Source organism: Mastomys coucha, unplaced genomic scaffold (assembly GCF_008632895.1).
Source record: "Mastomys coucha isolate ucsf_1 unplaced genomic scaffold, UCSF_Mcou_1 pScaffold19, whole genome shotgun sequence".
In the NCBI taxonomy this organism is placed as follows: Eukaryota; Metazoa; Chordata; class Mammalia; order Rodentia; family Muridae; genus Mastomys; species Mastomys coucha.
This window is the reverse complement of record NW_022196901.1, coordinates 24,224,988-24,239,624: the sequence shown is the minus strand read 5'-3', so window position 1 is coordinate 24,239,624 and position 14,637 is coordinate 24,224,988. Positions and strand designations below refer to the sequence as shown.

General features: G+C 40.3%; 1 protein-coding gene across 1 annotated transcript in view; it reads right to left on the bottom strand.

The window, feature by feature from the left end:
• Positions 1-14,637, bottom strand: part of Ube3c (ubiquitin protein ligase E3C) — a 112,069-nt gene that overhangs the window by 39,972 nt on the left and 57,460 nt on the right. The window contains exons 14-17 of the mRNA XM_031380273.1: positions 9,636-9,740; positions 8,089-8,176; positions 5,403-5,500; positions 3,376-3,508 (exon numbers count right to left, since the gene is read on the bottom strand). Coding sequence (XP_031236133.1) covers positions 3,376-3,508; positions 5,403-5,500; positions 8,089-8,176; positions 9,636-9,740 — 424 coding nt within the window. The remainder of the gene's footprint in view (positions 1-3,375; positions 3,509-5,402; positions 5,501-8,088; positions 8,177-9,635; positions 9,741-14,637) is intronic.

The following is a 14,637-nucleotide window of genomic DNA, read 5'->3' as shown; positions in this document are numbered from 1 at the left end:
CTCTATGTAGCCCTGGCTGTCCTCGAACTCAGAAATCCGCCTGCCTCTGCCTCCCAAGTGCTGGGATTTAAAGGCGTGCGCCACCACCGCCCAGGAAAAATCTTCACTCGTAAGAACTAAACCAAATCGCACCACCGCCCAGCAAAAATCTTCACTTCTAAGAACTAAACCAATCAGTTAATCGAACTGAAAAATTTAAAGTTCAATTAAAATAGAGTGGCCCAAGCAGCAGATTTGGCCATGTGGCTCTGGCTTTAGAGTCAAGAACAGAAGGAACTACTGGGACAATTGATGCTGATTACCTGGAGCTAAGTAATTGGTGATGATTAAGAAGAGATCAGCATCACCGAGGTAAAATCTTCTGGGACATCTTTTCTGAGAGCACAAAGAGGCTGTGTTCCAGAGATAGCCAAGGTTGTACCTCGTGCTGCACCCTGTACTTGGTAATGTGTAAGAATCACCCAGGTGGTACTGGTTTTGAAGGTATGAAAGCGTCATGAAGAACAGCTGAAGCTTGGCACTGTAAGAGGCCATGGGAGGCCACTGGAGAAGATGCAGCCTCAGTTGTAGTTGGCGGCCCAGGATTGAAGGGGTCATGCGAAGGAGTCAAGGATTGCCACCATGAAAAGAGCCTATGAGAGGCTACTGGTGAAGCCTAATTGTAGTGGAAGGCCCTAGCATATTGGAGATGCCAGTACTACGAGCTCATCAAGAACAGCAGCAGCAGTAGAGTGGATCAATCTGAGGTTAGAGTGCTACAGAGGCAGAGCTGGAGAAGTGAGCGCAGAAGATCATGTGTACATTCCAGACATTGAAACAAAAAGCTCTAACAATGAAGTTGCCTTGGAGTCCCCAAGATGTTTGAGATGGCAGAGCCATAGGATATCTCCTGAGGAATGCTGCTAACAGAGAGTGGAACCAGCCCAGGAAAAGAAGTTTGTTGCAGTCAACAAAGATGAAAAAGGAGTGGAGATCTGAAAACTGCCTTGACATCAGACACAGAGATGCAGAGTTTGGAGTTTGCCCAGCTGGTTTCCTTTCTTACTTTGGGGATTACAGTTAAGTGATTGGATAGATCTCAATAGAGCCTTTGAACTTTGGACTTTTAACACTGTTGAGACTTCTATCGACTATGGGGACTTTGGAAGTTGATCCCCATTGATTCATGTGTTTGAACAAGTCTATGGGAGTAGAATATGATGGTTTATATATGCTTGGCCCAGGGAGTGGCACTGTTGGGAAGTGTGGTCTTGTTAGAGTAGGTGTGGTCTTGGGGGTGTGGGCTGTAATACCCTTGTTCTAGCTGCATGAGAGTCAGTCTTCCACTACCAGCCATCAGATGAAGATGTAGAACACTTAGCTCCTCCTGCATCATGCCTGCCTGGATGCTGTTATGTTCTTGCCTTGAAGATACTGGACTGAACCTCAGAACCTGTAAGCCAGCCCTGTAAGCAAGTCTTCTATAAGACTTGCCTTGGTCATGGTGTCTGTTCATAGCAGTAAGACTATAACTAAGACACTACCCATCAACTTTCCCAAACATTCTGGCTCCAGTTTCATCTCTTCAGAAAGTCCACCAAACTTCTTGCCATGACAATCATTCACACGTCTCATGTTGTCCTGTCTAACTATACTTTTTCTCTGGGTTCAGCTACAACTTCAACAGGTACTGCCTGAATATCTGCTGAGCGAGCTTAGCAAAGGGTATATTTAAATAAGGTAAATGGGAGAGATATGCATGAGTTAGATAATAAAGTAAGAATGAGGGCTAACTTATGTATGAGCTGCTATGGGATTCCAAAGAAGAAATGCTTAGATTTTGGAGAGATTGCTTCCCTAGAGTCCCCAGGTACCTATGTTCATCTCTCTCATCTATAATATATAGAAACAAATCCCGATTTCAGACCTGAATTGAAATAGTTGAACACACAGCGATTGAGAGAGCACTGCACTACTCAAATAACAAATATAAGTTATACAAAACCACATCTGCAGAATACAGCAGGGAACTGCTGACACCAGTTTTCTTCTACTATCATCTAATTGACATTATTTGCTCTTTAGCTGGGCAGTGAAAATTATTACAAACTGAAGGCTTAGTTTTCCTTAGAGAAAATTAAATGGCTCCCTTCAAAGAGCAGCAACTATGAATTCCCATTTAATACTCTACCATGGACCTATGGTGACAAAGCTTTTATTCTGAGTACTGATCAAACACTGGTTATATGTAGGATATACATGGGTATGATATACTTGAGTTTAAACTGTTACTATTACAGCATCTAACTATGAGTATGTCAAGTATTAAAAGAAGATAAAACATATCACTGACTTTCATATCATTAAGTCCAATTTTCTTTACAGTACTGTTAATGAGCACTTTTAAAAAATAAATACAGATTGCAACAGCACATTTTAATATAATGTGACCAACACATACATATACATTTTCATATACATGTATATGAAAACAGCATGCAAAGCCATTGTCACAGCACCCAGGAAACTGAAACAGGAGTACTACGAATCCTAAGACAGGCCTGACTACATAGGGAGACAATGTCTCAAGAACACTACCACCACAAGAATGAAATTGGTACCACCTGCAGTTCTGGAATTATAGATAGCAAAATGAAGAAGATAGAACATTTTAATGAGGGTAAAGGTTATCTTTATTTAAAAGAAAAAATTGGTAATTTAAACTGCTTGTTGTGATACCTATTTTAGGAATACTACTTGATAGTTCATATTTACTAAGTTTTATCTACTATATTTCAGTTAAAAAAAATCATACAGGGGGCTGGGAGTTCAGCTAAGTGGTAAAATACTTACTTGGGATCCCTTAGTACAAAAGAAAAAAGGAAAGACAGACAGGCTGACTTTAAAACCAATTTTTTTTTTCTTTTAAAGTCTTAAAAGAACAAATTATAAACAGGAAAAAAATTTCCTCCCAAGGAATTGAAACTAGGTCTTCACCATGCCAGTCTGCTAGTCAACCATTCCACTACCGATTTTATATCTACACACACACCCACAGACCCACACACCCATCCACCCCCACACACACCCCTGGTTCCTAGTGCTACTAGAGTCAAAGGAATGCACGTACTATCCCACCTAGGAGCAGCTCAACAGAATTTCTTTTTTTGAGAGAGGTGCTCACTATATACCTCTGGCTGACCTGGTACTTGATATGTAGACGAGGGTGCCTCAAAGTAAGACAAATCCACCTGCCTCTTCCTTGAGAGTTCTGAGATTAAATGTGTGCACCACTATGGCCAACAATAATTGCTATTTTTCTATAGTAATTCTCCAGTTCCTGCTAACATATGCAGGCACACAGAGAAAAAAAAAAAAATATATATATATATTTACCATTTTCTGGAGAAAGTTTGTCATATGCATCTTCATAAATATAATTTCTCCTTATAGTAACATTGATTCCATCCAGAAATGGACCATCTCCTTGAACTTCTTGTTTATCAGCATAAATCAACCTTTGAAAGATCTAAAATAAATAAATAAATAAGAAAGAGAGATTAATAAAGTCATAAGGTTATTAGAGCCAAAAGACTTGTATAAGTATAAACAATCTAAATAAAACTGCTAAGTATGTTTTAAGTTTATATTTCTATAAATTCTGGTACCAGGTTTTATATACAAGGTAGCAAATATTAATTTTTTCAAGAAAAGATTATTTAAAAGTATTTTTAAAATTGTTTCTCCTGTTTACAGTAAGTTTTAAAAGGCCCATGTATGTGTTCGTTTATTAAGTATTTCTTAAAAATGTAGACAGGTGGAGGTTGTTGGTATGTATGGCACTTTCTGCTAAGAGTTATGACCTGAGTTGAGTCTGGGACCTATACATGACAGAAAAGAATGGACTTCCAAAATTTGTTCTCTGACTTCTGCACAAACTCTAGAATACATATGTACACACACAAACACAGTCAAAAATACTATTTAGGAGGGAAGTGAAGCTTCCTCCAAGAATAAAATTCACATGTTTATAATGTTGAAATACCAGTAGATGGAGCTCAGGAGTTGGGTACTATGATGTTTTGGCATTTGTTTGCTTATTTGGTTTGTTTTTACCCCAAGACAGAGTTTCTGTGTAACATCCCTGGCTGTGCTGGGCCTGCCAGCACTAGTAGAACAGTCTCTGAGGGGAGAACAAAGATTAAAGATAGGAAAGGCAGGAAAAAGATGCAAAGCCAAGAGTTAGATTTGGGAGGAATGCTGGTCAATATCACAGTAGCAGCCTTGAGTTTACTTTTCTTAGCCTTTGTATACTTCACAGTACCATGGGAAGCAAAGCTAACAAAAACAATTGCTAAAATATACATAGGACATCTGTCCCCATCCAAAGACTTCCCTGTTCCTTCTGCCAAGGTTAATAGAAGCCTCAGCTCCTTGCCTTGATGCCACAGCAGGCCAGCAAATGTGCCAACAGGCCCTGACCTGCCTTGACTCTGCCTGGCAGGCAGACTTTTTTTTTTTTCCTCTTTCTGTTTCAGAGAAGCAGGCAAACTTTTACTCTGCTTTTAGAAACAGGCAAATAACTCCCGACACCAGGCTAGCCTCTGAACTCACAGAATTCCACCTGCTTCTGCCTCTTCAAGTGCTGGGAATAAAGGCATGTGTCACCACGCCCTGCAAGGGGTTGATATTTTTATGAAAATCTAGAACAGCAGTTCTCAAACTGTGGGTGGTGATCCCTTTGGTAAACCTCTATCTTTAAAAATATTTATAATTCTTAATAGCAACAAAATTACAATTATTGTTGGAGCCCCCTCAACAACATGAGGTTACCACAACATGAGGAACTATATTAAAGGGTCCCAGCATTAGGAAGGTTGAGGAACACTGACCTAGAGCCTCTAGGTCAGTCAGACCATTTTTTGTTTTGTTTGTTTTATTTGCCTTGAACAAAGAATGAAGGTCTGAAAAATATTTTGGCCAGTACCTAAGAGAAGAACCTAGCAATTTCTAGAAAATTTCTAGTAGAAACAGAACAGTCCAAATTAAACTGGAAACAGATATATGCAAACTTTTAAACATTTTTCAAAATCATCTGGCAAGGAAGTAAGATATCTACTCATTTTTCACGGCAGTGATGGTATGATGGTCATACCAATTTTTTAATGAATGTATACAAAATATCTTTCCAAAAAAATTGGAATTTTTAGTAACAATGCAAACTTTGACAATTTAAACAACATTCATTAGGTCCCACTATTAGAAATCTCTAGTCTAATAGGCTGCTTAGCTAGCTACAAGGGAAAGCATGGATACAGAGAAGTATCTAATTGAATTTGAAGGATGAAATGCAAGATTTTAAGAAGTGGTGTGTTAACCTTTTAACTGTGTTAAGTTAGAATCGCAGGGTCTGAACGACATACCTTCACTCGCTCTTCAAATGGAACCACAAAAGGCAGTTCTGTCAGGATGGCAAGCTGCCGTTCCTCAGACACTGACAGGGGCGGGGACTCCAGACCCACTGCAACACATGGTACAACTCATTAGTCCATCTGTATTGTCCTTCCCACTCACTGCCAGTTACTAAAATCAGGATTTATAAAGTCATTTTAAGGATCTGAAATAGCCTAGTGATTCACTCTATCTCTATTTCCATGAACACACCCTCTGTGCCCAATCTGAAATCTGACATCATTCTAGCCAGGTAAGCGATACAAATGCAGAGTGGGTAAGGGCGGGTATCTTCAGTTGTAGGCTCACTCTACAAAAACAGCTAGCACTCACCGGGTGAGGCTCAGGATGTCATAGCTAAAGTGGAAGGTTCCTGTAAAGCTGCTTTTTCCTCGGGGATAGGTATGCGAGCGTGTCACAAGTTGCCCAGGAGAAGGCTGAGCCTATTTATTTTATTGTTACTTTACTAGTAAACTTAGGCCCTATTCTTTCCCAACAGTGAGAAAATAGCCTGGCACAATGAATCACAATTAACCCTTTTAAACTCATTTGATGGAAAGAGAAAATCTAGATAATTCTTAACAGTTTAAAACACTTGGGAGCTGGAGGCAGGTGGATCTCTGTGAGTTGTCTACAGAGTGAGTTCCAGAATGGTCAGAACTGCATAGAGAGACCCTATCGCCTCCCCACCCCCCAAATAATAAAAAAAGCAAGCCACCATGGCAAACTTTATAACAGATAAAGAAACTATCCATAGCATATTAAAAATTCCCCAAATGCAATAATTAAAACAAAACAAACAAAACACTCAATACTATTAGTCAGTAGAGTTAGGGATGAACCACAGGGTATGGACAAGGTTTAGCAAGTGCTTTATCACTGGGCTACAGTCTGCCATGTACCTTTTTAAATGGTAAAAATTTTAATTAAAAAAAAGTTTTGACAAGCTCACATATGTATTCATGACCCATTATCCTCCTATCCTCCTCTCACACTCAATCATTCTCCTCACAGGTAGTCTTCCTTTTAACTTTCATGTTGCATTTTTTTTCCCTGTGACTTACTCAATTCAACCAGAGTTTTGTTTCTTTTCTTTTCTTTTTTTAAGATTTATTTATTCTATTTATATGAGTGCATTGTAGCTGTCCTCAGACACACCAGAAGTGGGCATCGGATCCTATTATAGATGGCTGAGAGTCACCACATGGTTGCTGGGAAGTAAACTCAAGACCTTTGGAAGAGCAGTCAGTGCTCTTAATTGCTGAGCTGTCTCTGCAGCCCCTCAACCAGTTTCTTATAGGAACATGGGAAAGGAGTTATTTATTGGAGCATGGGCAGCCACTCAGGGATTATGTTACTGAAGAAAAGGACTCCTACTTCCTCACCAAATGTTAACTGCTAGAGTTGTGAAGCCTATGAATTTCCTCCCTCATCCACGCCAGCATGCTGAAGGGCCAGGCAAACATAGCTACTATTCCATTACTGCAAAGGCTATGACATACCCAGAAGATAATCTTTTGAAAATGACAATCCCAGGAGGGCATTATGGGGCACACCTTTTGTAGTACCAGGAAATGGTTGTGAACCCTGAAAGGACCAATCAGAAGCCTATTCAATGCAATCACATAAGGGTCTTTATTTATAAGCTCGAGCTCAGGCTTAACTCACTGTTGACCCACATGATGGTTCCAGTGGAGAAAACCCCTGAACACTCATCAGGACAAGGTTTTATAGAAAATGACAAATGGAAGTTGAGTGTTTCTAGCTTGGCAAGCATCTAACTGGGAAACACTATGGCCTTTAGCATAACTGGCTGGTGTTAGGAGCCAAACTTAACTTCCAGTTTCCTCCAGATTGGTGGTTGTTAGGCAGGGGTGGGCTTGTAACCTGGAGGTCCAGATTTGTTGGGGGTGGGGGTGGGGTTAACCTGGAGACTGGTGCTAGGTACCAGCAGTCTATTAGTTTACTTGAGTTCAAACTTAGGTCAGGTTCCCTAAGATGGAGCCTGAACCCAAAATATTTGGTCTCTCACTTTAATTCCAGTACTTGGAAGGCAGAGACAGGCAGATAGATCTCTATACCAGCTAAGGCTACATAGTGAGACCTGGTGCCAAAGAAGCAAAAACCAACCAAACAAAACAAAACATGACAATCCCAAGTACTGGCTAAGACACAAAGTACCAGTGTATAAAGCACGTATCTCTGGTCTGAATGTAAGGTGGTACAGCTACTTCAGAGAACAGTTCTGCAGTTTGTTTGTCCCCCCCCCCCTTATACAGGTAAGTACACGGCTGTAGTGACTTAGGATTCTTCCATTATTTATGTTCACACACATACTTGCACACTGATAATAATAGCAGCTATATTAATATTCACCAAAGACTAACAAAATAACCAAATGTCTTCATACGACATAACTACTCATAGGAATTCTGCAGAATGAACAAAGAAACAGCTATAATCCACAGAACCCAAGGCTGTCTCTTGCTGCTTGTCCTACAGCCCCACTTTTCAGAACAGGTGAGATAACAATCATTTTCCACCTGTCTACAAGGGTTACACAAGCTGGTTTTTACTGAAGTGATAATGAAGATACTCTGTGGAGTGAATGCTACAGAGTATCTGTCCTGGTGAAATAAGTGCAAACTGAGAGCTTACCCTCCAGGGTGGACTGCAGCGGGCCAATCCTGCCCATCCTCCGGAATCGCCACACATGTCTAGATGCAGGTACGTAGAGCTGAGTAACCTATGGGAACCAACTGCTGTCAGCACTTTCTTTTGTTCCAGCACCTAAGGAGCTAGCTGTCTATTCCTGTCCAGTCAAGGCTGCCTCTCATGTCCTCATAATTTAGCCTTGAATACTTTAAAGGGAATTATTGTCAGGGTAGAGTAAAATAACAATGATATAATTATGAAACAAAGCATATCACATTTAAAAATAACAAATATTGTATCTCTTAAATTTTTCTTTAATCTGTAAATTCTTCAAATCCTTTAGTTTTGGTCTTTGTAATTTTTCTTTCAACGAAGGTACGAGCTTTTGTTTATGGTCTGAAATGTACTCACTACTTACAGGCTCAATGTGTATGGTGGCATGTTATACCCTTCCCTGAACCCACAAAATATGACACCCATTATGTGGAAGAAATGCATAAACAGGAAGACATCACTACTATCTAGATAGCCTTAGAGGGGCATGTCAAATGTTGACTACTTCTTTCAAGAACAGTGTCAAAATAACATGACTCCTTCATACTCTATAAAATTGATGAATAAAATTCTTTTTCTCTTTAGTACCACTGTGAACTTATGGAGTTACTATATGAGGCCGGGCCATGCAGCTCTTTTCAGTGTTACTCAGAGTTCCTTGGACAGTGTACATGTCTGGGAGGAAGGGTTCTCAGAAGTTCCTAACCTTTCTTCATACCTCAGCAGCCTCTACTCGTGGTCACAGGTCACATCACATGTCAAAACCTAGAACTACCACCATGCTAAAGTCCTTTTGTGTTGGTGAAAAAAGTTCCTTAGAGTTACCCATCTGGCCCTGGGGTTGTTCACTTTGCAAGAGCTGACCATGTGCACACTGCCAGTGTGTGGAGCTGAAAGCATCAGGTTGAACCTGAAGACAGCTTGTCCATGAAGACAGGCATACCTCCAATGTCCCGCCACACTACTGACCTAGATTCTTGCTGCACCTGTATCCCTGTCTCATATCTGACTGTCTCAAAGATTCTAAAATACATGAGTGGTGACTTTCTCTGAGAGCACCTGATGTACACTCTTCCTGATAATCTGGAAGATTAAGCCTGCTTTAGGTTCAAATTTTAGCAATAATCAATTGTCTGCCCCTTCAGACAACCTAGGATAAAACCCATCTCTTTTAACTAATGAACAATTTTTTTCTAGTAGTATTACTAAAAAGTGAAATTGTTTTCAACTCCAATAGACAATCACTGGGTTTCAATTCAACCAGAGGCAATAACAGTACAATCAAGATAATGATTATCAGGATGCTGTCTAGGCCAATGCTGCTGCTACATATCTTGTCCTTTGATTTTTTTTTCTCTTTTTTGCCTAAAACATTGATACATTCTCAAAGTTAAGTGAAGAATTATACAATTTAAAAAGGCTTACAAAAGGCTTATAAATACAAAAGCTGAGAGACCTATCTTTAATGAAAAGTATTAGGGAGATTTCCCACTAACTTTATCTGCTTTGATATCCTCTTGTTCCGACAGCCAGTGGTTTGGAGGACAGAAATTTCTCCTCGTGTCTCTAGACTTCAGCATTTTCACTAGGTTGGTGATAACCTAAAGAGAAAGAACAGGGCAGTGTCATACAGACTCAGTGACTACCACATTACAGAGTTGGCAATACCATTAACTAGATAAGACACGGGTCTTTGTCTACCTGATAAAATGGATGTGACAAAAAGCCTCTTTTAGGGAAAAGAACATGCTGAGAACAAATCAGTTGTTTACCAAAAGAAACAAAAGCAACATCAGTGCACACACAAAGGGATCTTTAAAAAATGAGGTCAGGTGGTCCTGTCTTGAAACAAACAAAGGTAAGTTCTTGACTAGCAGGAGAGAACCTGTGATTCACAGGGTGCTGATACATACATTTAATCCCAGCAGTAGAGAGCACTAGGCAGGTGGATCTGTTAGTACAAGACCAGATTGGTCTAGAGAGTTCCAAGACAGCTAGGGTAACACAAAGAAACCCTGTTTTGAAAAACCAAAGGGGAGGAAAACACAAAGCAAAACACAACAAAACAAAAATGCCCAAGAAGCCAGGGACTGAGGAATGGAGAGATGGCTCAATAATTAAGAATGACTCCGTTTTCTTGTAAAGGATCCAAATTCAGTCACAGCACTAATATCAAGTGGCTCACAAACACTTGTAATTCTAGCTCCAGGGATCCAATGTCCTCTTCTTCATATATAATGTGTAGTAGCAACTACACACAACACATTATATATGAATTACACATTACACACATACAAAACCTCCTCGCCCCCATAATATAAACTGGGTAAAATTATTTTCTATTTTTTTTTCTTTTTTCAAACAAGGTCTCATACAGCTCAGCCTACATCCTCCTGCATAAGTGCCAATGATTACAGGCCTGCATCACCACATTTTGGAATTCTTTTAATAGCACCCTCTTTAGATTTATTTTATGTGTATAGTGTTTTGGCTGCACATGCACCATGTGTGTACCTGGTATCCTTGGAGGTCAGAAGACAGCACATGATCTCTTGGAATTGGAGTTATAGGTAGTTGTGAGATACCATGTGGGACTTAGGAACTGAACCTGGGTCCTTTGCAAAAGGAACAAGTGTTCATAACCATCGAGCATCTCTTTAGCCCCTTGGCTGGAATTTTTAAGACAGAATTCTGGCAGTGCATAGCTCAAAGAAGCTCATTCTGTTACTATGTGAAATTAGTTTTTTCTGAGAAATACCACATGGGCAGCACCCTACTAAATCTCTATTTTTCCCCACATACCTTGCCTGTGCCTCTAGAGCTGATCAATTTTTTGCAGTTCCTTACTTGGTGTAATTCCCAAGTTGGCCATTCTCCCCAACTGCAACATCAAAGCTATTGTATCCTGTGAGTGTTCTTAAAGCATTAGCTCTGCTTTGGCTATGCCATGAGCTCCTTTGGAAGAGAGGCCACAAATTACCTAGGGATCTGAGAGTTTTCAGTAATTGATCTGGGATTAAAGTCATTGGTAAGATTAAAGAAATCTAGCAGTAGCCAGACAGTGGTGGCGCATGCCTTTAATCCCAGCACTTGGGAGGCAGAGGCAGGCAGATTTCTGAGTTCAAGGCCAGCCTGGTCTACAGAGTGAGTTCCAGGACAGCCAGGGCTACAGAGTGAGTTCCAGGACAGCCAGGGCTACACAGAGAAACCCTGTCTTGAAAAACAAAAACAAAAACAAATCTAGCAGTACTATCTTAAAAAAAAAATCTGCTTTCTACACTACATAGAAATATACTTTGTGGAGCTGGCAAGATTACTCAGTGTTACAGTAAAGATGCTTACTACCAAGACTGACAAGAGTTTACTTCCTAAGGTATCATGATAGAAGCAGAGAACATGATAGAAGTGAGGCATGTGGAACTGTGTCACCAGGCAAAAACTGGGAAGGTTGAATGGATTCAGAAACCCCGGTAAGAACATTAGGCGATTCATCTACTCCTACTAGGTTCCTGTCCTGAAGCATGTGAACATGACACCCCACTTGAGGACTGGGAAGTCAGGTAACACAAATTACAAAGTTCTACATGCTAATAAGGTATCTGGATGAGCTGGCCCCTAGGGTTTAGCCAATAAGTGTCCCTTCTCGGACATTTCTTCCTGCAAAAGCTGTTTAATCTCTGGTCCACCCTGGGTAAGTTGTATACAACTATTTTCCACTACCAATAAACAGTTTGGACAAGTAAGGACTCTCTCTCATCAAGAACTGATGTGGGGGAAAGCCTTCATCATACAGAGCCATGTCACCTAAGCCTCCCGGAGGCGGCCACTCTGGACTCTGGACACTCAGCCCTGAGCTAAGGCAGATTCTGGGCCCTAGGCTCAACACCAGCCCACCATCTGTTCCTGACTCCTCATGCTTCCCAGTAGCTTCTGGGTGTCCAGGAGTTTGGAACCCCAGTTTCCACCCTAGCCTGTCTTCCTGTTTCTCATCCAGGCTGGGGCCCCCATCTTAGGCTATGTTTGTAGCCTAACACCCCCTGAGCTGTGTTCACACATCCCAACTGCATTGAAGCAGAACACAGACCCACAGAGAACCAACTCCCACAAGTTGTACTATAACCTTCATACATATGCTGTAGCATGTACTCCCCCAAGTAAGTAATACGTATAAACATATCATTTATAAGATCTTCAAGTGCCAATTTCACATAAATATGAAACAACTTTTAAAAAATATACGTAGGTGACTGGAGAGAGAGCTCAGCAGTGAGGAGTGCACACTCTTCCAGAGGACCTATCACTCACACTGCTGGGATGACTCACAGCTGCCTATTACTCCAGTACCAAGGGATCTAATGCCTTCTTCTCAACTTCTGATGTAACCTGCACTCATGTGTACATACCTATAGACATATACACATAATTAAAAACAATACAATCTTGAAAAGAAGTAAGTAGCTATAAGTTTGTCCAAAATTTTAGAAGATAAGATTATCTTTTAAAAAGTATATACAATTTAGGTAAAAGCCAAATACACCAGGTAATCTGTATTTTTATTTGGCTGTATTTTTATTTTATTTTTATCAACTACTGTTAAATACTCTTATAAGTTAACCAACATTTTCCCTCCATATGTAACTATTTTTCTTCTTAGACTTGGATTCACTCTCACATTACTTTTGTCCACACACTCAGTAATGAAATGCCAACCATGATGCAAACTTTAGCAAAAAGAATGGACAAGTCTGAATAAGTAGCCCACAGAAAACATGTAAGTTTACTCAAGTTGATAAAGGTAAGAACAACTGGAGAGATGCTTTAAACTATCAACAGATGCCTAGTGCAAAATTTAGAACATAGCTTTTCTTTCTACTAACTCAATAAAATTTTCTGGAAAACTGTACCAAATAGAAAGACTCTTAGGTCTAGGCTGTAACAAAGTCATAGGTCTAGGCTGCAACAGAGTCATAGGTCTAGGCTGTAACAGAGTCATAGGTCTAGGTTGCAACAGAGTCATAGGTCTAGGCTGTAACAGAGTCATAGGTCTAGGCTGTAACAAAGTCATAGGTCTAGGCTGTAACAGAGTCATAGGTCTAGGCTGTAACAGAGTCATAGATCTAGGCTGCAACAGAGTCATAGGTCTAGGCTGTAACAGAGTCATAGATCTAGGCTGTAACAGAGTCATAGGTCTAGGCTGCAACAGAGTCATAGGTCTAGGCTGTAACAGAGTCATAGGTCTAGGCTGTAACAGAGTCATAGGTCTAGGCTATAACAGAGTCATAGGTCTAGGTTGCAACAGAGTCATAGGTCTAGGCTGTAACAGAGTCATAGGTCTAGGCTGTAACAGAGTCATAGGTCTAGGCTATAACAGAGTCATAGGTCTAGTCTAGGCTGCAACAGAGTCATAGGTCTAGGCTGTAACAGAGTCATAGGTCTAGGCTGTAACAGAGTCATAGGTCTAGGCTGTAACAGAGTCATAGGTCTAGGCTGCAACAGAGTCATAGGTTTAAGCTGTAACAGAGTCATAGGTCTGGGCTGTAACAGAGTCATAGGTATAGCCAACTTAGCAAACTCTGAGTAAAGGTTATAAAAACTTGCCCAAAGTGAGTTTTCTACAGATTCAAGCTTATGGTTCCTAGCCTATATACAACATGTGGAGATCATCTGGGAGGGTGATAAATATCTGCACATGTAGGCATCACAACTCAACACCTCAATCCATAATGGTTTAAGTGGAGCCAGGCAAACTGCCACTCTGAACTGTTACAGAGATAAGTCTGAAGGACTTGAGAACCAATGTGGCTTGTAAGAAATGAAAGCAAAGAAGCACACTTTAGAATGACCAGCTGCATCTATAACGCAGTGTTAGCAGCTTTCATAAATATGACACACATATGCTTGATGTATTAACTTCTGTCCCTCATCCTAGATCAATGATTTACAATAAATGTTCAGAAATAAAAAATAACTCAGCACTTGGAAATGAACACAGTAATTATGCAAGCATTCGCATGCACCATAGTAATAACTTACAAACTGACCTCCTTTAACCCCAATATTAAAATAAAAAAGTAAGTCACTAGAAACATACAGATTTCTTATGAAAGTCCCAGCTGACAACTGCCCAGTTACAGATTATACATTAATACAAACTATTTCTTACAAGATCCTTATGTTTGTAGAGTGTTGGTTTTGATGATGACAGGGAATCTTGCTGACAGATTAGGAAGCTCAGGGAAGTGTTCTACTAGGTTATTACCTAGTTATCATACCCAGAACAAGATATAGTACTATCATGTAATAATATCTATAAACTGGTTGACAATACTTGGATGGAGATGACTGGTATAAATACAACCTGTTTTGAAAAGCAACTGCAGCTGGGCAGTGGTGGCACACGCCTTTAATCCCAGCACTTGGGAAGTAGAGGAAGGTAGATTTCTGACTTCGAGGCTAGCCTGGTCCTCAGAGTGAGTTCCAGGACAGCCAGGGCTATAC